At 44.3% G+C, this 25,574-nt stretch overlaps 1 protein-coding gene across 2 annotated transcripts in view; it reads right to left on the bottom strand.

Moving 5' to 3' along the window:
• igsf9bb (immunoglobulin superfamily, member 9Bb) overlaps positions 1-24,794 on the bottom strand; it is an 89,718-nt gene extending 64,924 nt beyond the window's left edge. Inside the window, exons 1-2 of one of the 2 annotated variants that reach the window (XM_035626764.2) lie at positions 24,531-24,794; positions 356-547 (exon numbers count right to left, since the gene is read on the bottom strand). In XM_035626764.2, the coding sequence (XP_035482657.1) occupies positions 356-547; positions 24,531-24,594 (256 nt within the window). In that variant the 5' untranslated portion in view covers positions 24,595-24,794. Of the gene's footprint in view, positions 1-355; positions 548-1,762; positions 2,269-24,530 lie in introns of those variants that run through there. The other variant, XM_035626763.2, reaches the window with a different exon arrangement.
• Positions 24,795-25,574: the final 780 nt, after the last annotated feature.

The raw sequence follows: 25,574 nt of genomic DNA, 5'->3' as shown, positions 1-25,574 counted from the left end.
AGAGTAAGAACTAAACATGGAGAGGCAGCGTTCAGTTTCTATGCTCCACAGATCTGGAACTAACTTCAAGAAAACTGCAGGTTTGCTGCAACTCAGTTCTTTTAAATCAAATTTTCTGCTCACGTCTGTTGACTTTTGTCACATCGCTCAACAGACGTCACATGATTCGTTGCTATCCAACTGCGTACGGAGGCGGTGTACTAATGGGCTCTGCAGAATACTGCAGCATCACTGGTGTGGTTACACACTTCTAACCTCAACCAACACCGCCAGCTGCCAACCAGAGAGAGCTGCTTTTCAGTCGGGCAGCAGGTTCCTTTGTAAAATCTCAGTGTGACGGCGGTCACCATCTTACCAGCATACTCTGGGTCCACGTGAGGAGGGTAGAAGCGGAAGTTGATGAAGAAGGGGATGGGCATTCCATACTTGAACCACTCCACCACATAGGGCTGGCCGTTCAGGGGGTGGGACACGTCGCATCCCAGGATGACGTTCTCTCCTGCACGCGACGTGACAAACTGGGGCTCCTCTCGCACTCCGTGGGCACCTGGGGAATCAGAGGGCAGGGGTCAGATCTGCAGGGCTGCCGACGACAGTGTAAAGCAAAAAACACCCAAGGACACTTTAGCATGCGGACAGGAGGAGCCAGGGATCGAAAAGCACGCACGTTTTTGTTAATGGACACAACCCGCTGTATCTACAGCCAACCCAGTTTAAGCGCATATCCTTACTCCTTTTTAATTACCAATGCTGAGTAAAAGATGAGCCCCTGGAGCAGATTTCAGTGTGCGTGACGCCCAATGAGGCCCAATGTTTGCCGAGACCAGTTCTTCTCAGTACACCTGCACGTAGGCTGTTAGTTTTCCTTGTCTTGCCTGTTCCCGCCCTAACTGCATGATGTTGATATCAATATTAAAAACATAGCATCAGATATGCTATCTCTATGGTCAGCGTGGGCAACTTTTGTTCCCTGCTACAACCATCCAACGCGTGTGGAGATGGTTGAGCGTAAGACACCACGAACCAAACTGAAGAATTATATCCTGTCCTTATTAAAAAACATCGCCACTGTAAACCTAGTTGGTCCCAAACTGCCGGATGAATTTGCATTGCCGCAGGAGTCAACAACTCCTCCTAGACATTTTAACTTATAAACATCAATATTTCCAGTGAAATGAGAGAAATAAAAGACACGAGCAGACTGTTCAAACTGTTGTAAGGATTATCAGTTCGGTCTTGCACACGTTTCAAAGTGGCCAACATGAACAGAAATGATGGGGGGGGATATGACAGACCCAAAAGATGTTCATTACATCAGTGTTTTTTCTTAATGTAGCACAACATGAGAAAGTGACCTCTGGTCAGTAAAAACACTGAACATGTTTTCCATTTAAATTCCCGAACATACGTATATATATATATTTTGGACATAAAAGTTACATTGAGGCTTTGGAAACTGGACATATTTCAAAAAACAATACTCATTTCTCACAACCTCTTTCACCCACTTTATTTTCTTTCACTCAGGCAGTTATTTTGAATTAAGCTGGTTCAAATAATTTATTTGACACATTATACACACATGCTTTTGTTTCAAACATTTAGTTAAATGCAAATAATTTACAGGATACGGGTTTGTTTCACATACACATACTTTATTTATTTAGTTTGACAGTAACAATGTATCTTTTGTAGTGCACACAATAAGTTACTTTTGTACAGTTTATCTCTTCTAAACTATTCTTTCTTTCTTTGAGCTCACCAGGGTCCGAGGTTCCACACTCCTGGAAATGGTTCCTTGCAGTCTGCAGGCGAAAGGGTGACACATGGAGCAAGAGTGCTTTTATAGGGGAGGTGGCCAAATTGGACCCTACCACTCCTCGCCAATTCATGGGGGAGTTCCCTTTGTTGAAAATGTTTGTTTCTTTCCTGATTTACACAATATGATTTACATAATATGATGACGTTAACATCCTTTTTTGAGTAAGGATTTTGTGTTGTTTTTTGTTTGTAGTTTAATTAGTAATGTTCTGACCTGGTCTGACCAGACACTATATATGTCCCCTTTGTCCTGCTTCTTTAGCAGGACGGTTGTATGTTGTGTTTGGTGTGTTATTAGCCTTAGTTCATTTCAGTTAAGTTGACCTCTTTTATGGGCACAGGACTTCTTCTTTTTGTAATATGATTAATTCGATTCTTTTTGGGTAAATAAAACCTCTTCCTTTTTGAAATCTACCTGTGATTCCTCATGCTTGACTGCTTGTTCCCTCACAATTTCATTGATTCAACTGTCAAAAGAGCAGTGTTGCTGTTATTATATAAATATTACCATGGATTCAACCATACACTATACGAAATGACCTCCACTGTGTAAAGGTCACCATGTTGTTTTCTTTAAATTTTTTTCACAAGAATAGCCAGTGGCGCTATAAGAGCTATTCTTTGCATATTAAGAAATGCAACATGGAATGAAAAGCCTCCACTGTCACCTTGAGCCAAGGACAATATAAAAAAAGGCAAGAGGTTGTCAGAGGTTCTGTATTAGACAGAAGATCTTTATCTTTTAATTAGACATAATTGTGAATATGAGTTTAATGGATTCAAACACTTGCAGATTCACAATTAGATATAAATCGACACATACCAGGGAGCTGTGTTTCCAAAAACCTGGAGCCAGAGCACACATTAACCACTTCATCAGAACACTACAGTCACCCTGTCAAATATTATGCACAATAATGGATTATTTGTGAGCACATGATCTCCAATGAAGGCCTGTCATTTCCATATGGCACATCTCATAGCGTGTATAGAATATCTCCGTTGTCTGCATGACATCACTGTGTGTATCAGAGGAAGCAGATAATAACCGAGCAAGTGTGCTTTTCCCAGTGGCCCCCCCCCCGCACACACACACACACACACACACACACACACGCTACCTCGAGCAGCCCTACGTGTTGATTGGCTGCCGATGACATCATCGCAGAATGCACAAAAACAGGCCTTTGGAAGGTATGACTTCACTGTTTATAACTGTTGAGATGGAGAGGGAGCGAGAGAGATGAAGGACCCCCCCCCCCCACACACACACACACACACACACTCCATAAGGGTTTATCTCATTGACAATCAGAGACCCAGGGGAGGGCATCATCGCAAGGCACAACCACTGAGGTGCACTCAGACAGACACACAACCAAGAGTGTAAGCAAGGATGAATAAAAGGGGAGGTTACTCTGGGCGTTGTGCAGCGTCAACATGCTACTTTGAACCCTATCAGATCAGTCTACTACTGTATATTGCGATACCACTTAAAGGGGCAATAAGCAATTCTACAGCAATAGACGTTTTGTTAAAATCAGCGAATATTTCCTTACGGTCCGCTAGCTGTCGGTGGCGAATAAAAATCTGGGTTTTCGGCTCAGCCCGAAAAACCAAAAAATGGTGCGGACCGCACCACACAACACTGTGAGTGCAGTTTGTAACCGTCACTCATCGACACGGCATGAGACGTGCTGGCGGGTGGTCACTGCAACTCAGCGGTTTTGGCCTCGTGGCTAGTGCATTGGACTTCCACACCAGAGGTCACGGGTTCGCAGCCCGGCCAGACCAGTCAAATCACAACAACGCACACATTCACACCTATGATCAATGTGGAGGCCCTAAAAGCCGGAGACCCCGGAGAGAACCCACCCAGACTCGGGGAGAACATGCTAACTCCACACCACGGCGAGCCCAGAGCTAAAGTCAGGCTGATGTGGATGTTTAATGGAGCTCAAGTGACAGATTCCTCAAATAAAATATTTTCAGTGATGTCACTTTATTTGAAATTTGAATATTTGTTCAAATGACAAGGGGGAAATTATCGCTTATATTTATATTAATATATTGTATAAATATATACATATATATTCATGTTGAAATGTAAAATCTGTGACAGCTAGATTTAGACTTGAATCCGCTTTCCAATTTTCAAAGATTCCCACTCATTTTCTTTTTATAATCTAAAGGCTCTTGGTGGTTGGCGCTATCAGTCATTGACATCAATGCAGTGTATAAGTCAACTGTAACAACTTTAGCGGTGTGACGAGGACTTGATCATGTGAGCAATGCGACGGTGGTGGAGCAGAGGGGCATACGCTGCAGCGACAGCATAGAGACATTCTATATAAGGTGGAGTCAGTTCGAGTGATGACTCCCATTTATCCTGGTGATCGTTGGATAACACCTGACAGGAGGCTGTGAGGAGAATCACATTAACAGCGGACTTTTTGTTTGAAATCAAACTGTTAGCTTTATTCTAAAACGTGGGGAACTGGGGAATAAAATTCCAACACGGGAACAGGTGGTTCTTTGCCAGGTATTTACTCACTTCACTTATAATTTCTGAAAAGAAAGCACAGAGCGTTCCATTTGAGAGTTGATGGTGTACCGTGTTCTGTTTCACGATGTTCTAGTACAATGCAATTAAACATCCAGTGTGATTTACAAGTGAAATTTGCTTCCAGGTCCTGCGGTGTCAAAGAAGAGCCTGAGACTTGGCCAGATGTATGAGAGTAACAGTACAATGTGACAGTACACACAGACTCTGTTTCTCATTAAAGCCTCACAGAGATGCTTTTCTATATTTATACAGAGTGACAACTCAAACCGTGCGTGAAGATTCAGTAAGATGCAATGAATAAACAATACTAAGGCACAACACACTGGAGCATACAATTTAATGTGACACTCTGTGTTGGCACTTCAAACCGAGGGTATAGGCAAGCTGCCCCGTCCGCCTCAGCCCGTCCCCTGGCTCGCTCCTGGCTCGCTCCTGGCACTGTCGCGCTGTGACAACTGGCCCACTCTGCTAAGTGCCAACCGAAAATGAAAAATAAATGAGATTTTTACACAATGCAACATCAATTATTGATGACTATAGCAAGGTTTGTGCATCATTGTTCTTGCACCTGCACTTCTCTCTCCTGTATCTTATTCTGAAGTTGAACTCAAATTGAAGTGGTAATAAAACGTCAGCCCCGTGAAATGAATGGAGGTTTAAATAATGTTGCCAGCTGGCCATCTCATCCAAGAGGGTGTAGAGTGCATTGGAGGCATTAAATGAACAGCAAATGGCCACAGCATTTTGAGCTTCACAGCTCAATATACATATATATATGAATATTACATGTCACTGCTCAACACAACACAGGAGAGGTCAGCAGATCACCCAGACAAAAACAGTTCTAGTGTAGTAGAACATGTTCTGTCACTCGATAGAACCTACTACTATAATATGTTTAGTAGCTCCACATGATATACTGTACACTACATCTCAGTCCCGGGCAAAAGTCATGACTAATGTCTTGTGTAGCTTAAACGGAAGGAGAAAACCCCTCCGACCTTGAAAATATGGAATAAATATTTGACATTTGAAATTCACCATTATTATTACTATTCACAATGTTTCTCTGCTCAGAAACGTAATGCTAAATGACAAAAACTTAAAACTATGTAGGAAAAAGAATGACCCCACATACAATCAATTGATTTATTTGTGACTTTTAAATTCCATTTCACTTTCAGACGTAGTTCTCTGCTCTGATCATTCCCCTGCACACTGGCCAGACATCCAACCCCCATCACACATCAGCTTTTCTTTTGCTACATCCTGCAGACCAGCGTTCCCATCTTTGCCATCAGCCTCCGCCTGCCAGATCCATCATCTGCCAATAAATGCTGTGTTCTGCGATGTGCATCTACATTCACAAGTTCAAACATGAGATTCTCACCAACATTACCTCATGACTACATCCAATTGTAAAATAAATTCATTTGATTACATTGTCCACACTTCATTTTTGTATACTTATTGTTGCAAATGTATGACCTTTTAATATTGTACAATAAAATATTTTCTTGTATATGTATGGCTTTAATGTCCTACAATGGTCCTAATACACAATTTATATGGATGTGATAGACCGTTCATTAGTTGACAATTCATTCTAAAACACTGATATCAGCCTCATAGAGTAACAACCCCATGATGCTACAACCTCATGGTGCTACAACCCCATGATGCTACAACCTCATGGTGCTACAACCTCATGGTGGTACAACCCCATGATGCTATAACATCATGGTGCTACAACCTCATGGTGCTACAACAATATGGTGCTAAAGCATCCTGGTGCAACAGCCTCATGGTGCTACAGCCTCATGGTGCTACAACCTCATGGTGCTACGACCTCATAGAGTAACAACCCCATGATGCTACAACCTCATGGTGCTACGACCTCATAGAGTAACAACCCCATGATGCTACAACCTCATGGTGCTACAACCTCATGGTGCTACGACCTCATAGAGTAACAACCCCATGATGCTACAACCTCTTGGTGCTAAGACCTCAGAGTAACAACCCCATGATGCTACAACCTCATGGTGCTACAACCTCATGGTGCTACAACCCCATGATGCTACAACCTCATGGTGCTACAACCTCATGGTGGTACAACCCCATGATGCTATAACATCATGGTGCTACAACCTCATGGTGCTACAACAATATGGTGCTAAAGCCTCATGGTGCAACAGCCTCATGGTGCTACAGCCTCATGGTGCTACAACCTCATGGTGCTACGACCTCATAGAGTAACAACCCCATGATGCTACAACCTCATGGTGCTACGACCTCATAGAGTAACAACCCCATGATGCTACAACCTCATGGTGCTACAACCTCATGGTGCTACAACCCCATGATGCTACAACCTCATTGTGCTACAACCTCATGGTGGTACAACAATATGGTGCTAAAGCCTCATGGTGCAACAGCCTCATGGTGCTACAGCCTCATGGTGCTACAACCTCAAGGTGCTACGACCTCATAGAGTAACAACCCCATGATGCTACAACCTCATGGTGCTACGACCTCATAGAGTAACAACCCCATGATGCTACAACCCCATGATACTACAACCTCATGGTGCTACAACATCATGGTGCTACAACCTCATGGTGCTACAACAATATGGTGCTGAAGCCTCATGGTGCTACAGCCTCTTGGTGCTGAAGCCTCATGGTGCTACAGCCTCTTGGTGCTGAAGCCTCATGGTGCTACAGCCTCTTGGTGCTAAAGCCTCATGGTGCTACAACCTAATGGTGCTACAACATCATGGTGCTACAACCTCATAATGGTACAACCTAATAATGGTACAACCTTGTGGTGCTGTACCAACCTAAAGCCAAGCAACTAGCATTACTTCTTATGACAAGTTTGTGTGGAAAATCCGACTAACATGAACCAAACTAACATTTCCTCTTTCTTTCTGTCACTCGGCCTCTAAACTCCACTATCTGCTGCCAAAATCTCCAGGCTTAAATCTTGGGACTCACAGTTAAGCAGTGGCTACAAAGGAAACCTTTCAGAGTGAGCCGTAAAAAAAAAACCTTTTTCATTTCACCAGATTTCAGTCTCAGACACAAAACAACACACCCTGATATAATACATAAAGAAATACATTTTAAAATAAAGGCAAACTAAAACAGACTACTAGTAAGATAACAGACCACCAAAACATATTTATACATCCAAAGAGGGAAATAGAAAAAAAGATTGCATAAAAATAGTATATTAGAAGAGTTCATAAAGAGCATCTATTCCCCTGCGTGGGATCAAAGACAACTACTGCTACAACCTCATGGTGGTACAACCTCATGGTGCTACATGGATGTGATAGACCGTTCATTAGTTGACAATTCATTCTAAAACAGTGATATCAGCCTCATGGTGCTACAACCTCATGGTGCTATGACCTCATAGATTAACAACCCCATGATGCTATAACCTCATGGTGCTACTACCTCATGGTGGTACAACCTCATGGTGCTACATGGATGTGATAGACCGTTCATTAATTGACAATTAATTCTAAAACACTGATATCAGCCTCATGGTGCTACAACCTCATTGTTCTATTACCTCATAGAGTAACAACCCCAGGATGCTATAACCTCATGGTGCTACAACCTCATGGTGCTACAACCGCATGGTGGTACAACCCCATGATGTTACAACCTCATGTTGCTACAACCTCATGGTGCTACAACCCCATGATGCTACAACCTTATGGTGGTACAACATCATGGTGCTAAAGCCTCATGGTGCTACAACTTCATGGTGCTACAACCTCATGGTGCTACAACCTCATAATGGTACAACCTAATAATGGTACAACCTTGTGGTGCTGTACCAACCTAAAGCCGAGCAACTAGCATTACTTCTTATGACAGGTTTGTGTGGAAAATCCGACTAACATGAACCAAGCTAACATTTCCTCTTTCTTTCTGTCACTCAGCCTCTAAACTCCACCATCTGCTGCCAAAATCTCCAGGCTTAAATCTTGGGACTCACAGTTAAGCAGTGGCTACAAAGGAAACCTTTCAGAGTGAGCCGTAAGAAAAAAAACTTATTCATTCCACCAGATTTCAGTCTCAGACACAAAACAACACACCCTGATATAATACATAAAGAAATATATTTTAAAATAAAGACAAACTCAAACAGACTACTAGTAAGATAACAGAGCACCAACACATATTTATACATCCAAAGAGGGAAATAGAAAAAAAGATTGCATCAAAATAGTATATTAGAAGAGTCCATAAAGAGCATCTATTCCCCTGCGTGGGATCAAAGACAACTACTGTACATCAACCGTTTTAGATCAATACCGCAAAATGTCCAAACCATGCAAAATAGCAGGACATTCACCTGCAAATGCTTCTTGCAGGGAGACGGAATCCGTTTGGACGACTGCGAGAGTAACACTATAGTGTGAATGGTGGTGTGTTTGCAGCACAGACTCAGTTCAAATAAGGAGAAAAAAACAAAATCAACATCTAAACTCAAAGGATTATTTTTGCCTATACAGTGTGCTTAGGGAAACTGCATCGCTCATTTGTGTTTATCAGCTTGTGCTACAATCCTCAGATACACCAGGGTGGCTTAAAACACTAATACTACACCAAAGGGTGGGAGACTTGACCTAATTCTCAAGCAAGCATCTCTCATCATTTGGATTTCAAAGGAGAGAGAGCAACATCTGATCCCTCCTGCATCCTGAGGACCGAGGCACAGAAGGACCAGAAGTTATGATGCTGGGAGTCTTTATATCGCTGCAGTAAAACATTTAGTGACTGGTCTGGACGACAGCGTTGATATTCAAATGCAATTAACTCCTGGGTGTAATTTTTATTTGTCAGCACATGAAAACAGCGGAGATGACTCTGTCTTGTTTCATGACTTCTGAAAACACTTGAGGTCAGCCAGTCCCGTCACAGTGCTACTGTCAACAATATGTCCATTGTTCCATATGTCTCCTCCTTGACCCACGTCCACTGGCACTGGTGCTCATCTACAGTGTCCTGCCAAATGTGAGTGTGAACTTCACTGTGTTAGTGTTCTCTGTCACAACACAGGGGTGACCTCCTGGGGCAAAGGTCAGACACACAAACTTCTCAATGTCAGTGTTCGCTGTCACAACACAGAGGTGACATCCAGGGGCAAAGGTCAGACACATACACATTCTAAATCACTGATCATGTCCGTGGTGTATGGGCGACTGTGGCCTCAGTAGGTGGTAATAATAATAAAAATAATAGCAATACAGTGATCATCTAATATTATTACATTATTATATTTATTATTATTATAATAGGGTGCGTCGGTCAGCACTGCCTCACAGCAAGAAGGTTCTTGCTACATAGGCCTCTCAAGTGGGCGTGTCTTGTGGCCTTTGGGGCTGCAGATGGATACTGTATTCTCCCTCCACAGGGAAACTTTAATCATCTTATGTACAGGATGGAGGCACAGATTAATACGTGGTACAACAGAAGATGGTTCACATCATTGAGCCAATCAGGCAGCCAGAGCTGTGTTACAACCACTCATTGAATAAAGCCTTATGATTGGTAAAGTAGAGGCCATCAGGGGCATCTGGAAAGGTAATGTCTGCGTCTGAAGAGGTGTCACATTTAAACATTGCTTGATTTGAAACACATTTACATTAAAAACAATGCATATTATTATTTTTCTTACAGCAGTTACTTAACCGGCCTATGATTTAGTGGGCAGGACCATTTTTTCAGCACATGAACCCTGAGGACCACTGTAATTCTGCCAGGGGTAATTACAAGTATGAAAAATGGAATATTTGAAAATAAAAGGCTGAACTTGTATTCCGAAAAGAAAAGTGGCTTTCAACTTTTGAACCTGTCGCAGACGCCGATACGTCGGTAAGATGTCTTCGGTCAAAGACGTGTTTTTGAGCTTCTTACCTCCGGCTGACTGGCTGGAATTAAGGTCAGATGACTGAGGGGGGATCAGCAGACGCTCCAGTTCAAGAAGCTGGGGGAAACGCAATGACTGAAATAAAACCAATATTCGACTCTATACGCTGTGAATATTGGATGAATAAGCCTCTACTTCATCGTTGAGATTATCAGTAATATTTCAAAATTGGCAGCAATAATAGACCAAACTCTAATTCCTCTTAAAGTACAATAAGTTCAAAGCTGCACTGTGCAGCTTTGATCAAAATGACTCCCTTCCTGCAGCATGTGACCAGACGCTTCTGCTGAGGCTAAATCAAACCGGGGCTCATCTTCACCCTCCACACGACTCATTTGCGAAGGTGAGAACGCCCTCGTCAAACACTGGCTGCCACAGAGAGGAAGTCTTGAAACACTTCCAAGTGGAGCCTGCAACACTAATCAGAAAAAAACTAATCAGAATAAATTATGCTCATTACAGGGCGGACTATGTGCTGATGCGTTCCCGTCAGGCACGGTGTACACATCTGTTCAGCTGCCGGCATGCAAGCTTCAGCTTGTTTCCCCCACAGGAACAGGTCATGATGAAATGACACCACCTCCGGGATCCATTTTTTTCATTCTGGCGTGCAATAGCAGTTCACCGTTTATATGACATAGGCATAAACCTACACATTGACACTTGCGGCATCCACCAGATGCTCTTAGCCAGGAGGACAAACACAAACAGATCATCACAGTGATGAGTCGAACCGCTCAGTGACTCTCAGTTGGCTCTGTGCACTGTGTGCAGTGTCCAGCACAGTCCCAATCAATCAATCTGTGGTAAATATGAGTTTAGCGTCAATTAGCTCAAGATGGATAATGACCCTGCGACGAAGAGCACCCAGGAACAATAAGTGTTGGAAACAAGATCTGAAAACAATGTGTGTGATAAACTAGATGTCCAAAACTACTGCTCACTTCAGGAGGCGTCACTGCAGCATTGTGAACGCCGTGCTGACAAATGAAGAACACTCTTCTTCTTCTCCTTCTTCTTCTCATGTCCTGTCCTGCAGTCCAACAGAGCCCAGTGATCAGCTCTTTACCTTTGCCAGTGGTACAGCTCGTCTCCACAGACGGAACTCTCCCTGAACTCACTGTATATTTACAGAAGGTGAAGTGCTCCATCAAAATCATCACATGTGAAATCTGAGCTTTGCCCATATCTTGTTCAGCGTGAACACTTCATCCAGACTGCTGTGCAATGCACCTCTCATTAATTCATGTGCAGACAACAATGGTGAGAGGACAACCGACAGGAAACACACCACCAATCCTGACCGGAGCCATTCACATACCTCACCACGCCATGACAATCACTCCATTTAGGGCAGAGTGAACCGTCCATTGTTCCACATTATTAAAGCGTGCATGGGCACTGAGCTGAACAGCACGTCCATGGGAAACACATGCAGCTCACAAAGCCTGTTTCAGGTGATGAGCCGACCCGCCGGCTGCACACTGTGTTCCAACAGTGAACCATGAATAATCCATCTGTCATTTACATCTTGGCTCCCAATCGAAGTTACACTCAACAAGGTAACAACTATATAAGCATGTGTCACTACTGTATACTGGCCTATACTTTAATAGGCCTCTATACATATATATAGATATATAAAATACATGGTATTATCTACCCAATGGTAGCTGGATTGGAAATCCGCTGATAACCAGGATTATACAAGTAATCCAGGATCCACAATGTTGGGCTCAGTGACGCCATGTAACACATGGGGAGCCATGCAGACTAAGATGTACTTGTTTTGTGAATCAGAAATTAGAAACATTTCTGAAAACTGTGGTCAAACTGATGAGTGTGTCAAACAACTGAATGTTCCTGACCCTGTTCCACTTCAAACTGTCGACTGATGCATCTTTGCTCACAGCAGTAGAAACGTTTCCCCCGTCGGGCCCTTGGTAGAGACGCCTCCGCCCAGCGCCCTCTGAACATTTCACTCCGCAGAGATGCTTCCTCCAGCTAAGTGTACACTTCAACTTTCTATGTACAAAGTTACATTTTCTATATTATTGTCTGTATATTATTAAAAAAAATGACCATCGATGTGAACAAGAGTTTTCTGAAAAATGCTGAGAAAACAGCGTAAATGAAATCCGAAAACACTCCAGCAGTAGACGTACAATAAGTGAAGAGGGGCAGCAGACTGTGCATACATGTTGTCACGTATCTGTGCTATTCCATAAACGTATGTATCACGGGTTTGACTCTGAGGGCCAGCTGGTGCCCTGTATTTTCACCGAAAACCAATGGCCGTTCCTTTTGGCCGCCTCTGACGATAACTGTGAGGCCTAATATAAGCTGTGATCAAAATCCTCCAGTAGACTGCTTGTAGAAGTGTTGACCAATCAGTGGTACTCAACTTGCAGCCGAAGCATTTTTCCCCTTCATCATTAATATGCCTCATGTATGTCTTCAAGTTCTCTAATGAAAGTGGTGTTGGGCAACACCCTGACCGACGGTGGTGTTTAAAGCTGAAGATATTCAGCAGCACATTGGGCCATGAAACAACCAACCTGTAGCTCCTGTAAAGGACTATCAACTCTCCTCTGATTGGCAGTCATTGAAAACCAGGACACGGGTCCTTGTGTAGCCTCGCACAGGCCTGTCGCTGTGTGCGGCACATTAAAGGGGCAGTGAGTGATTTTGGACAAAGCCTGTTTCTCTCTTTGTGGATTGTTTGACTGCACTGGTCGGGGCGCGAACCCGCAGCATCCGGTACGTGAGACCAAAACCCCCGAGTCATAGCAGACGGTTAAAGGTATATCTTATCTTATTCACTGATTTTTACCAAAAGTGTATTGGATTTAAATCGCTTATTGGGGAAAGTTAGCCACACATATCTGAGCAGCTGGTGAGTTCTTATCCTTCTATGGTTTTATCTATTAAAACCAGTATATTCATAAATACAATTTTTTCAAGTTATGATACTGAGACTTATACATTGAATTTTACTGATAAAGCAGGCCTATGTGTTTCTGAGCAACTGATATATAAATTATGTATTAAATGAGATAAGGCTTAATATCCTCATCCACCACTGTCCAAACAGTTCCACTGACCCACAGGACCACGGTCGCAGCCGATAAGCAGGACAAATGTCAGCATCAGGAGGTTTACACAGATCGGGAGGTTTATGTGGACATATGGTTTATATGATTTATCATCATAGCAGTCAACATCCAGATGGTTTTAAAAAAAACACCTCTCAAATTATGATCTTATGTACATAACAGTTTTTATCAAAATATTGTTGAAAACAAATCAATGATGTCTAATCCAAGTTGAAACATAGTATTCCTCATTGTGCAGCTGCTGCAATGCCAACATTCTGCCTTTGTGGTGAGTTGACACCTGCCAGGAAGCAGAAATAATTCTCTCTCTCTCTCTCTGTCTCTGTCTTTCTATTTGGAGCTATCACACGCATTAGTCTCCTCACAGCTGATTTGAGTTTTCCAACCACAATCGATAGACAAATGTCCAGTCGAGCTCTGACAGCCTCCCTCGTGTCTCTGGCAGGTTGAGGGACAGTTCATCAGTGGGACCACGTTCACATTCCTACAGCTGCTTATCGGGCGATAATGTGTATGTGTGGCTGTCACTGCTGCGAGAAGGTTCCACCACATGACCTCATGACAAATTGATTCCATTTAACTTTTCACAACACGAGATACAGTATCTTGGTCATATAAAAGTCTGTCTACCACTATGTACACACGAAGTGCTGCATGAACATGACAATATATATATATAAACAAAACAAAAATGTCTTGATTATAACCCAGAAGGTTTGAATGCGTTCACATTGCCAAATACAGTGAAACAATGTTCCTGTTGCTTCCATTCATTTTGTATACTGTACATGTCTGGTGTGTTTTTATTATAACGATGTAGATCCACCGGTGTCACATTCATTCGTCTTCAGTTTATACGTACTCCAATTTTTACTGATTAAATTATAACAGCACGGCTCATCGTGTAACAAAAGAGGTAAGAAGAAGAAAGGGAGGAAGTGCTAATATTACAACTGCAGCAGACACTGAATAACATAATCTGATGAGATTATAAAATTGGATTTTTGGCATATGCAGGACACAGATCCTGTATTATTTGCAATAGGCTGGTGTAATCTACAGCGTAAGCAGATTTCCCCTGGTGGTTGAGGATACACACTACATGATGATCGATGCTCTGCCACTTTGTGTTCCAGAAGCAAGGAAAGAAAATATTCACAAATCACATAATCCAATTCAAATTAATGAACTCTTGTTTTGTGCTTGAAGATCCAATTATTAATAAAAATCGTTGTCTTGCAAGGGAGCCAATAAAAACAAATGGAATGGTAAAAGTTATCATATACTGTCATTTAAAGGGTATTGGTTGATTCACAACATCAGTTCATAAAAAATTCATGTTCCATCTTTAAAGCTGCCAATAGCTAATTTAGCCTTATTTTTATAGTCCGTCTTCACCTCTGTCTGCAACATAACTGCATATAAAAATGGATCGGGAAATGAAGCCAATACAGAGCCTGTATTCTCTTTACTGACCAGCAGAGGTCGACTATGAGAAAATGACTTGGACAACTCACTATAATTTATAACGTCAGTAAAACATTTTCCTGAGGAGTTCATGGTTCAATCTCTAGTTTCAAGTCTTCTTCAATGCAGCAGTAAGATAGACGACAAAGCACCATATACATTGGAGCGTGCATATAACTTGATTGACAGCTGGCACGGTCCAATCGGTGCATGGTTGCATGTGTACAGTAGGTGGGCGCTCAGTGGACGTCCTCTCAGTCAGACCCACCCCCTACATCTGGTTACAAAAAAAGACAAGACTCAACACTTTAAAACGGCAGCTCACAGACCAACGGGCGACGTCACGGTGGGCTGCCTCCTGGTCTGCACTGAAGCCTCGCCTCAGAATGGGTGTTTCTAATGTGGCCGCAATTGCTCAACACAACTTAACCATGTGCAACAAGTATTCGCCCACTAGATGCACTCTGGTACAGCCCTGCTCACCACATGTCCACAGTGCACCCCACAACAAGTCGGCCTCTTCATCTCCGATTAGATACAAAATCTGACACTGTCACTTCATACAGTCTCTCCGAGCTGCTAAGTGACATCTACTATATTTTAGCAGATACCCAGTGCTCTTCGTTTGTGCTTCACGCGTGCACATGTTTTTCTTAGGGGGACAAAATTATCTAACCTTTTGATAGAATGAATTGGATTAAGAACTGTTAATGTCAGCGATATCCACAGTAAGTTGTCAGTTGACCCTTCAGGGCTGACAGAGTCGTGGACACTGTCATGGGCACATGGGACTGGGACAGTAAAGCTAATGTTAAGGCCATCACGGTTAAGTAACATTTACTTGTGTTTTAAATTTGATAGTTGCTTATTGGTATCAATAATATTTCTTTCGGGGCCTTAATGAAAATATAATGCGTTTTTTTTTTAATTATAAAATGGAAAATCCCTTAAGATTGCATTCAGAGAGTGTTTTTAAGACAGAGTTACTAGATACTACTATTAAGAGAATGTTTGCTATAGTAATGAGTACACAGAGCAGCTAATAATAGAAAGATGACCACAGCAGTTATTTTTCGCATACAGCATTATGGTTTGTGTCAGCGAACTAGAAACATATTTAATTTGCTGTGTTTTCCTTGTTTTCTGTGAGTACAGACAAATGAAAGGGAAGCATCCTCATAATTACATGTTCTTATTATGTGGGGCCCAATGATATTCATTCATTCATCTGTGGCATCCACTGCAAGTTGAACCGATCCATGTACTCCACTGCTGCCAGACAGTAGTGAGAGGTACAAACGCCAAACGCCACCATGGTCAATCGGTTTGTCTACTGCATTTGTTTCCTACCGCTTCTCCTCCTGCATACTGTACACAGCCATGCTTATACAGTTTGTCTGTGGGCTGGGATGCAAACCTGAGATCTGGAGATGAATTTATACGAGCACAGCCGAGGCCATGGTGAGGTATCTTATGGCCCTATCCAATCAATGTTTAATGGGTCTGGAGAAGTCGGTGTGGAGGAAGCTGACTGTGCTGCATCGGTAGGCCGGGCTGTAAAATGAGACGGGGGAGGAAGCCAGCCAGCGCAGGATGGCTGGTCGGGGTTGTAATGGAGTATAGTATTCAGAGAGCATACAGAAGAGAACTGAGCTAACAGGAAGCCAAAAACCAAACTGCTTGTGTAAAACCCTTCCAAATGTGTATGAATCATATATTTCAGAAACACTGCTTTGAAAGCTGGGTCATTTTGAGGAAACACACGTGATTAACTTGCATTTCTTTACGTTGCCAACTGCAAGTGAGCCACGCGGCTCTGTCAAGTCCAATGAATGCCCTTTATCCACTGGTCCATCCGACGCAGTCCTCTGCCTGACAGTGTCTGTAACACTGAGCACAGCGGTGAGGACACAGATCTCTGAGCAGGAGATCAGGAACACGCTGTCAACTCGAGGGAAGGCTTTCCCTTCAGCACTCTGGGTGGATGTGACTGCAGACACAAACTAGCAGCAGAATGCGTTCACATTGGCTATGAATAATGTCAGGATTACTTGAAAGGTTTATCGCAACATGATAATAGTGAAGTGAAATAGCCTAAGGATATGACAAGCCTTGTGAGAGACCCCACTCCTGCCACACGATGGCTTGATGCAGGATCTCAGGATTGGAGAAGAGCACTCAATTATTCGCCCAAACTCGACATTATCTTCAGCTATTTCCATGGGACACGGAGACAGGTGAGCAACAGGTGTCTCTAATCCATCGTGTCCATTCTACCGCCGACCTGCTGGGTCATTTACTGCAGTCAGCCCCCTACTCTCTAACCCCGTTTCCTGTCTCTACTTCACTGTCAATATCTAATAAAGGCAACCAAAAAAGGGACTTTATTCAATACATAATTCAAAGGACTTTGATTTATAGGCCAATTACTTTGGTTTTCACACTATCTTGCACTCTGATTGGCTCTTGAAAAATTCATTTTGATTGGTGGGATTTTCCCCACACGTCAGTATCTGTACATGTAGCTCAGAGCTCAGAGTGGGAGGACGTCTGAAGAGGTCTGAATCACTCTACTGGCCGAGGGCATTTGGCCTTTCATCAGAATGGCTTCATCATTTCTGTCGCCCCAGCATAACGACGGAAGTGGATTGATTTCAACTTAATTCGACGGTTCCTGTGCTGCATGGGTCTGTATGGGGGTCCACAGAGAGAGACGTATCACATGCACAAATACGTGCTTTACAATGATGATGTCACTTCTTATCCTCAAATAAAATGGTCACATTTTCACAGCACTTCTTCCCCATCTTTTTGAAGCTAAGCACCATAAACATCAGACCCATCCTGAAGTTTTAATTTCAGATTTCCTGCATACAAACTGATATAGATTCCATCACCAAGTACGTTAGGCAACATACAGTATACTGTCCTTTGACACCAACTGTACATGGAGAAGGTTTTTAAAGAGCAGAAAATTTGTTTCTACAGGCATATACGTAATCTATTATTTAGTAGCCCAACTATAACATGCACGCTTCTATTATACGATTTGATATTTTCATTACTGTTTGAACTATGAGGCTCATAAGACCAGTCACCGAAGCCGCGTGCCGTTATGACTTTGTACAGTAATAAAACTCAACAAAGCATCTCTGATTCCCATTCCAGATCAGCCTGTCAAATATACAGTACGGAGCACAAATGCATGCTCGTATGGATGGTGTGCTTTATATGTCAGGTCGTGGCTTCAGACCAAGGGCAAACTGAGACACGTATCTCATTCATTGAGCATCTGTCTAGATCCAGGACCATATAAAAAAAAGTTCCAAGTCTCACCCTTCAGGCAGTATGCCGGGTCGCAGTGAGGGTGCACGTGATACGCATATAGCAGTTATGTGTCATCACTGACAAGCATCGACTGTCAAGAAAAGTACATGTGGAATGTCCCACTTTCCAACAGAAACAGAAATAAGATTATATTTTGCAGAGGTAGAAGATAAGCCAAGTGTGTCTAGTTTGGAGAGACGTGGCCACAGTGATAGAATAAGTTCAATCTCAGCTCCAGAGTGCAAGTGAACCGGTGAACCTACTTGGCTGTCACACCGGACACCGAGTGAGATACTTTTATTCTGCGTGGGAATACCATCACGCGGCAGTGGGCGAGCCTTCATCCATACAGCACCATGTCCATGCCTTCATCTTCTCACATGCAAACCAGGATCCAAAAGCAAAAAGTGTTTTCTGTGTTACACTGACATCTCAATGTTTCTTTTTCCACTTAAAGTAAAGTTGTGACATAGCAGTGTTATGGTTGCTAAGCCTAAATTGTTTGCTCTCATTTCTTGTTTGCTCTCATAATGGTTGCAGAATATATAATACAGCTTGTTACATATTCCTTTCTGCTGTGTATTTATGAATGAAGTGAGCCAAGAGCCATCTCAACAGTGTCTAGTGTCTTTATCCATGCCGGACTACACCCGTCGACCCAAACATTTCTTCGCTGCTGGCTCCCTGCTTCTTTCAAGAGTGATTATATAACTGAAGTTACACAGGAAGGCAATATTAGATAAGCGACCCCAACCCTCCCCTTCCAAGAATGAAGTGACAACCCCGTGATGGTGCAGACAAATCCACATGTACAACACTTGCTGCTACTAACTATAGCTGTCAACAGTGTGTCTGGACTGCTCATATATAACTGACAAGGATCTACAACAATCACAATCTCCACATGAAGCATCCTTTTGCCCACGATCTTTTCCATCCGTTCATCCAGCCAAGCACCCAACAGATTGGTTCACTGAACCAAAATGGAGGCTGCTGGCAGCTTGGAGGGGTCTGACTGCATCTGCCAGTCACTGTTCCGTGGCCCAAATACCAGGTTGACTGACATCTAAAGGTTGGTGACTTTAATGAAGTGTGCCACTTGCCCAGGGCAACAGGGGTGCTACTTTTCATTTCGCTCAGTGGAGGGGAAGGCTTCCCCTGTGCATGGAGCAGAGCACAGCACAACATCAACCACTGGTAAAGAAATGGGAAAATCTGCTGTAACATTCAAACTTCATCCATTTGCGTTTGAAAAACCCTCAATTCGAACAAATCATTTTTTTAGACAGAGCCAATAGAAAGATTGATATATTTGCCTAAGGTGATTCTTCGATTCTTATCCAGCCAGCCATTCAACAGCACTCATGTTGTATCAGAATAGAAAATTGAATTGAACTTGGACGAGGAAAGATAAGACGGGTAACATGTTTGAGGGCGCGGCCAAGGGCGAGGTTCCTCTTTGTCTCATCATTCCAGAGCTTTTTCAGCTCATCTCTGTCCAAAGTTCTTTAACGCATCTAGGTATAAATACAGTCTTGCATGTTGGATCTTAAAACAAACAACGTTTTAGACGATGTCATTCTGTCATCTTGTGAATCTGCAATCCTTTACCCTTCGCTCTCACTCCATTGAAATGTAAAGGGGCTCACAAGAGTTTCCACTCAACAACACAGGCTTTGACTGAATTTTCTTTGGACCGGCAGCCTGCCAGGTCTGTATGACACTGCATTTAGGAGAAACACTGGTTTTCAATTACTTTACAAGGTTCAATATATTCATGTGCAGTACCGCAACCTTCAGGATCTAAGTACTTTGTCCGGACCTTCACCTTCTGGACAGGCTGGACAGTTTTTTCTCTCCAACCGTGTTAGTTGTTTGAGCTCATGGGTTATGAAACATCCGATTATGTTTAGTCATTTGGTCATCAATGGCAGCGATCAGAAACCTAATGAAAGACCAAAGAACCCTCAACACACAGGTTATTCAGTGAGAAAACGCTGAACAGCCACAGGATTGAAATCCATGCTGCTAATGAGACACGAGTCTCCCTTCTCCCGGTCAGCAGCTTTGTTTCTGCCAGGCAGCCACCCACTCACTCATTAAGTGATCATACTGTGGGGATCATCAAAAAACAGACATACGAGGGAGGTTTCTGGGAATAAAATTAATTAGGCCCCGGCGCTCCTCGGCCGCTCCATTTACACACAGTTCACCCCAAAATAGACACGGCCTGACTTGGAAGGCGACATCGCTGAATCGCAAACACAAGTTGAAAAGTTTCCTGGAGCTCCAGGGCTGCACGTGAATCTCGTTTTCAGTCAGACAGACGGAGAGCCTTGGTGATGCAGGATGCACCCTGAGGGATCAGATTGTGGTCTGAGCCAGAACATGTGCAAATGTAAATATAGCCAAGAAGCATTCAGGGTCCAATGCACAGGTGGTACCAAGGCCAGATGCAAAACTAATGTCTGTAACGTTCGCCTCAAAGAAAAGTGTAAGGGATTATCATGGACACGGAACATGTTGAAAGACTAGGAACCTATGTATCGATACTGATAAATGACGTGTTGTACTGATGAATGTGCGTTCAGGCGCCACACTATTCCAGGCGTTTGGATAATGCACCTCTCACAAACCATACTTCTGTACTTGACTCATATTTCAGTAAAGAAAATTGTTCACCAACATCTGAAAACAGGAGATTTCCACACAGAGAAAGTCAAAGTTGGCATCTGAGTGTCTGTCCTGCCGGGGGGCTGACAGAGCTACAGAGCTGCCAGCCAGACACCGGAGCTGAGAGGATCAGAGCAGCCAACAGACACAGGTTGTGCTGTCTGCCATCGTGCTTTCACCCGTCTCTCTGCGTTGCTTAGGAGCAATAATCTGCCTTCAAACTTGAAGGAAGTAATGATTCTGACATCTGTTGTGATTATTATCATGACACATCGCCCTATCTGTTATTGGGCTAAAAAAAAAAAAAAGGCAGTGTAGAGAGTTGACTCACAAAATGCGACACACGGACTGACAGGTCAAAATCTGAAATCAAAATCTGGTGATGAGCAGCACTGAGTCAATGTCCGTTTCATCAAAATTCCAACTTGACTTTGTCATATACAAAGTAGTGACTGATAGAAGTGGGACAAAACAGTACAGAGAAGAAGAAGTTGTTCTGGTTTCATGACATCAGAGATATAGTCACTGCACGGCCCCCATGATACACTCACTGCTTATTGAGAGACTATTAAAATAATCATAACAGGTCGCGCCTAAACACACACACAGCACACACCTCTGTTCACACTCCCCCAACATCTGCAGATGTGCATCGGCGTTACCATGGCTACAGCATAACCTTGCATAAATATGGGTTACACATTCAGTCTACAGGTCAGGAGAACAATCTATACACAGATGGATTAAACAGTAGTTGAAAAATCACACACACACACACACACACTTTTTTTCCCACATAAGGTCTCTTTCGCACCACAAACTGTAATTACCAGCCGAGTGCAAAAATCTTTTACATCCGTCCCTAGTTTGTGTGTCTGAGCTGTCAAGAGTGTGTGACATGGATGATATCACTGACTGTGTGAAAACAACATCAGGCACGTCAACACACTGAGGCCAGAACTGCTGCAAATGCTACAAATACAGTGAGCAACAAGACTAAAGAGGCTGATTTAGCTCAGGCCACCACGGAATGTGTGTTTAATAGGCGGCGTCTTCCCTCTTCCTCTACTTCTGCCGACATCACGAGAACACACCGTTACTCCGCACCACATTCGCACAGAGCTAAATGAACCAAACGCCCCCCCAGAGAGACGCACCAGATGAACCAGATCGGATGTGTCAAAGCAGGAGCAGCCTTCGTGTAGAGATGGTTCAACGCCTTCAGTGTCGAAGCGGGCTTTTCAGTCATTTCTGTTCCATCCACTGCACTGGAAACAACATCCCGTTTCACAGACACACCTCCTGCTCGTCCAGCCCACGTTGTGGCATATGTGTTCATCAAGCAACCGAGTGGCATTTATCTCACAGCTTAGTCATAATGAGTCCAACTTAGACTGGGGCAGACAGCCTGTTAGTGGGCATATGTTCACATCCTGGTTAAAGGCACACTGCTCCCCGAGGGGTTGGCTGCGTGTTGACGCGTGTGTGTGTGTGTGTGTGTGTGTGTTTCGTGATTGTACGCATGTGTACGGGTAACAAGTGTGTCTGTGTATGGCAACAGACGGTTGCTGTGGAGTCTCCATTAGCACAACCCACCATGTCCCCTTCCCTCGGCTACCCAGCCATGCTGAGAGAGGCTACTTGACACCTGGATGGAGCCAAGATCATCCGAGTGTGCGGAAGAGGAAAAAGACAAGATGGAGCGGGTCAGACGGAAAAAGAGAGAGAAGGGAGTTGTGACACAAGGTGGAAGAGAGGAGGACAGACAGAGGGAGAGAGAGAGAGAGGCGGTCTGGCAGCACTCAGCCAGACGGATGCCGCGCTGCACGGCGTCCGCTGCTGATGTGTTCCTCTGTGTTTGGGAGTCTGTGTTTGCACATGCAGGACAGAGCTACGCCCATGTGTCAGAGCACAGGACAGGGAGCAAATGCAAAACCAGTTCCGACTGGCCGAAAGGAACAGAACACAAACAAGTCCAGACGTGGTCGCTCCTCTTCTTCCTCCTCCTCCTCCTCCTCCGCTGCCTTCCAGAACATAGTACCACTCCTGCCAAGCTGCATGCCGTCCCCCGCCGCGGAGACGATGATAGAAGCCGCTTAAAAACATCTCCCTAAGTCTCCTTCTGTTGGCAGACGATGCTCGAGTGTATCCTCTTTAGGCAGGGCATTGCATAACCCAGTCCCATGCCAGAGGCATGTCAACGAAAATAAACACAAATAAACCTGAGACGAAAAAGTTAAAACACACGGCGACGGGTTTATATCATCAACAGCTCATTTTCTTCATCTCCTAATCAGTGACGCTGAGCCGAGACGCTGTCCCACGTTCTTCCACCTCACCTCGCTCTTGAAGATGAGTGGTAGGAAGGGAAGGGGGGGGCTCACCATATAAATGTACCTGAGACACGCTCACATGTGGTTCCACAGTCTAGGGGATGGTGTCATTTACAATTACATGACCACAACATTAGTTGATTGAAAGGTTTGAAAGTTTTCTAGTGTCTGAACGATTCTTTGATGGCGATCGGAAGGTTTGGGCTTCAGCAGTCGTACGACCAGGACAACAGGAGATTTGGACATGTGGGATTGCATTTTTTTTTATAGAAAAGTCATTTAATTGAAATCATATTATTGGAAAGTTGCTGCGGCCTCCCCCCACAGTCCAAAGACATCCAGGTCAGGTTCTTTGGAAACTCTAATGTCTATATATCAGCCCCGTGATGGACTGGTGACCTCTCACCCAATCCCCTCCGGCCTCCCGCGACCCTTCCAGGATAAGCAGCATAGAAATATCACAGTCGACGGATGGAAACTGTGATTCTGCTGAATGACAACCGGATACGTTTTTATATTTCTGACACCGAGGTCAGAGGGCAACATGCCGGTGACCCCCCCTGACACAGGACGAACTTCTTTCACCAGAGAAACACTGAGCGGGACAAAATAGTTCTGAGCAAGAAACGAGGGCGCTCCCTCTAGCGGACACGGCCGGTAGCGACCCGGCTTCAGCAGGGACAGCTCCCCAGGAAGAGGATATTAATGCACTCAGAGCGTTTCAATGACATCCACACCAACGCACCGCGCTCATCGCATCCCAGCGACCACCGGCAGCCGGTGCTCAGTGACCGCGGCCGGACGCTGCACACTCCAGCTTCCCCTCCCTGTCCCGGAGCTCCAGGACGGCGGACTCTCACATCCTGGCTGCGATATGTGAATCTACCGTCACCGACAGACCCACCGCCCCCCCCCCCCCCCCATCATCATCCCCGTGGTGTGTCACAGCTGCAGGTTTAAAGAGCGAGCGGGTTCCTTCTGTCAAAGCTCCGCTGCAATTCACGTGACGGTCGACCGGTGCCTCGATGACGTCACCGGGCGGCCCGGCTGCGCTCAGGTGCGGCGATGGACACACGCATGAACTTCACGACGCAAAGTGGGACGCTTCGGAACACACGGACACATGTTCAAAGTGCGCTCGCGGACAAGTGTCCGAGGTGCTTTTTTCAGAATGAGGATGAGTGACAAGAAGCAGAGGAGGAAAGAAAAAAGACTGAGGTGTGAAAGTTGAGCAGAGGCGCCGGAGGAGAGGGATGCTGCACTTCGACTCACCTTGAGCGGCCGTTCCTCGGGTGCTGAATACACTTGCTATCAAAGTGGCCACATACCAAATCATAGTACTATTGCCGACCAGAAATAGACCTCATCATATCTCAAAGTGCCCCTTTCGGTGAACCTCCCATCGCCGACTGGCCCAGGACAAAGTGAAGCGGCCCGGTATCCCGTGTTCCCGTTAACCGAGCCCTGGACACTCTTCCATCGGTGCGTTCCCCTCTCGCTTCCCCTCTCCTCCGCGCTCCGCTCGCATCCTGAGACGGATCACCTGCGCCAATGGGACGAGAGCAGACGACGCCGGGAAACCAAGCGCGAGCCTTTAGATGGGCGCGGGTCCCGCCCCTGCGCGCGTTTCATTGATGGGCGTGGGAGAGCTCCGGCCGCCGATTGGTTACCTGCACTGCCGGTCTCGCGGCGGGAGTGTTGTGTTCAAGGCACGGGGTAACGCTCGGAGTTCACAGCTTCAGGTCAAAGAAATGGATTTCAGTCAAGTCACTGTGCTGATAGACCGACAGCCCGAGCCTTTCACACATCCACTTACAATTGTTATCAGTGACATGAGAAAACAATGTTATCACTTTGTTTTGATAAAGTATGAATATCAACACAAGGCGAGGAACAAACAAATATCATTATATAAAAGCGGGTCACAGACTAACTTTTAAGACTTAATATTAAAGCCCCAGTGTGTATTATTTCTACTAGTACTAAAGTTGCAAACGCCAACCAACTGAGCACCCGACAGGAGGGGACACTAGTTCCATTTCCGGTTTCCCACAGCATGGGAAATTCAACGCGAATGCGACATATTCTGGACCGTACTATATATAAAATATTTAAATATTACACACTGCTTTAAGTATCTGAAGGAGTGGGCTCTTCATATTACAAAAGGCATCACCACTGTTGACAGATGAGCTGTGTATGGTTGACAATAGCCACTCTGCCGCAGATGGTCAAATCCAACAGGTGGTCAGAGCCAGTTTAGTAAATGGGATGAAAAGTCTCTTCCGTCTGTTCAAACACACGAACAGTGCAACC

Source organism: Scophthalmus maximus, chromosome 2 (genome assembly GCF_022379125.1).
Source record: "Scophthalmus maximus strain ysfricsl-2021 chromosome 2, ASM2237912v1, whole genome shotgun sequence".
NCBI lineage: Eukaryota > Metazoa > Chordata > Actinopteri > Pleuronectiformes > Scophthalmidae > Scophthalmus > Scophthalmus maximus.
Note: the sequence above shows the minus strand (reverse complement) of the source record. Positions and strands in the feature narration are given on the sequence as shown.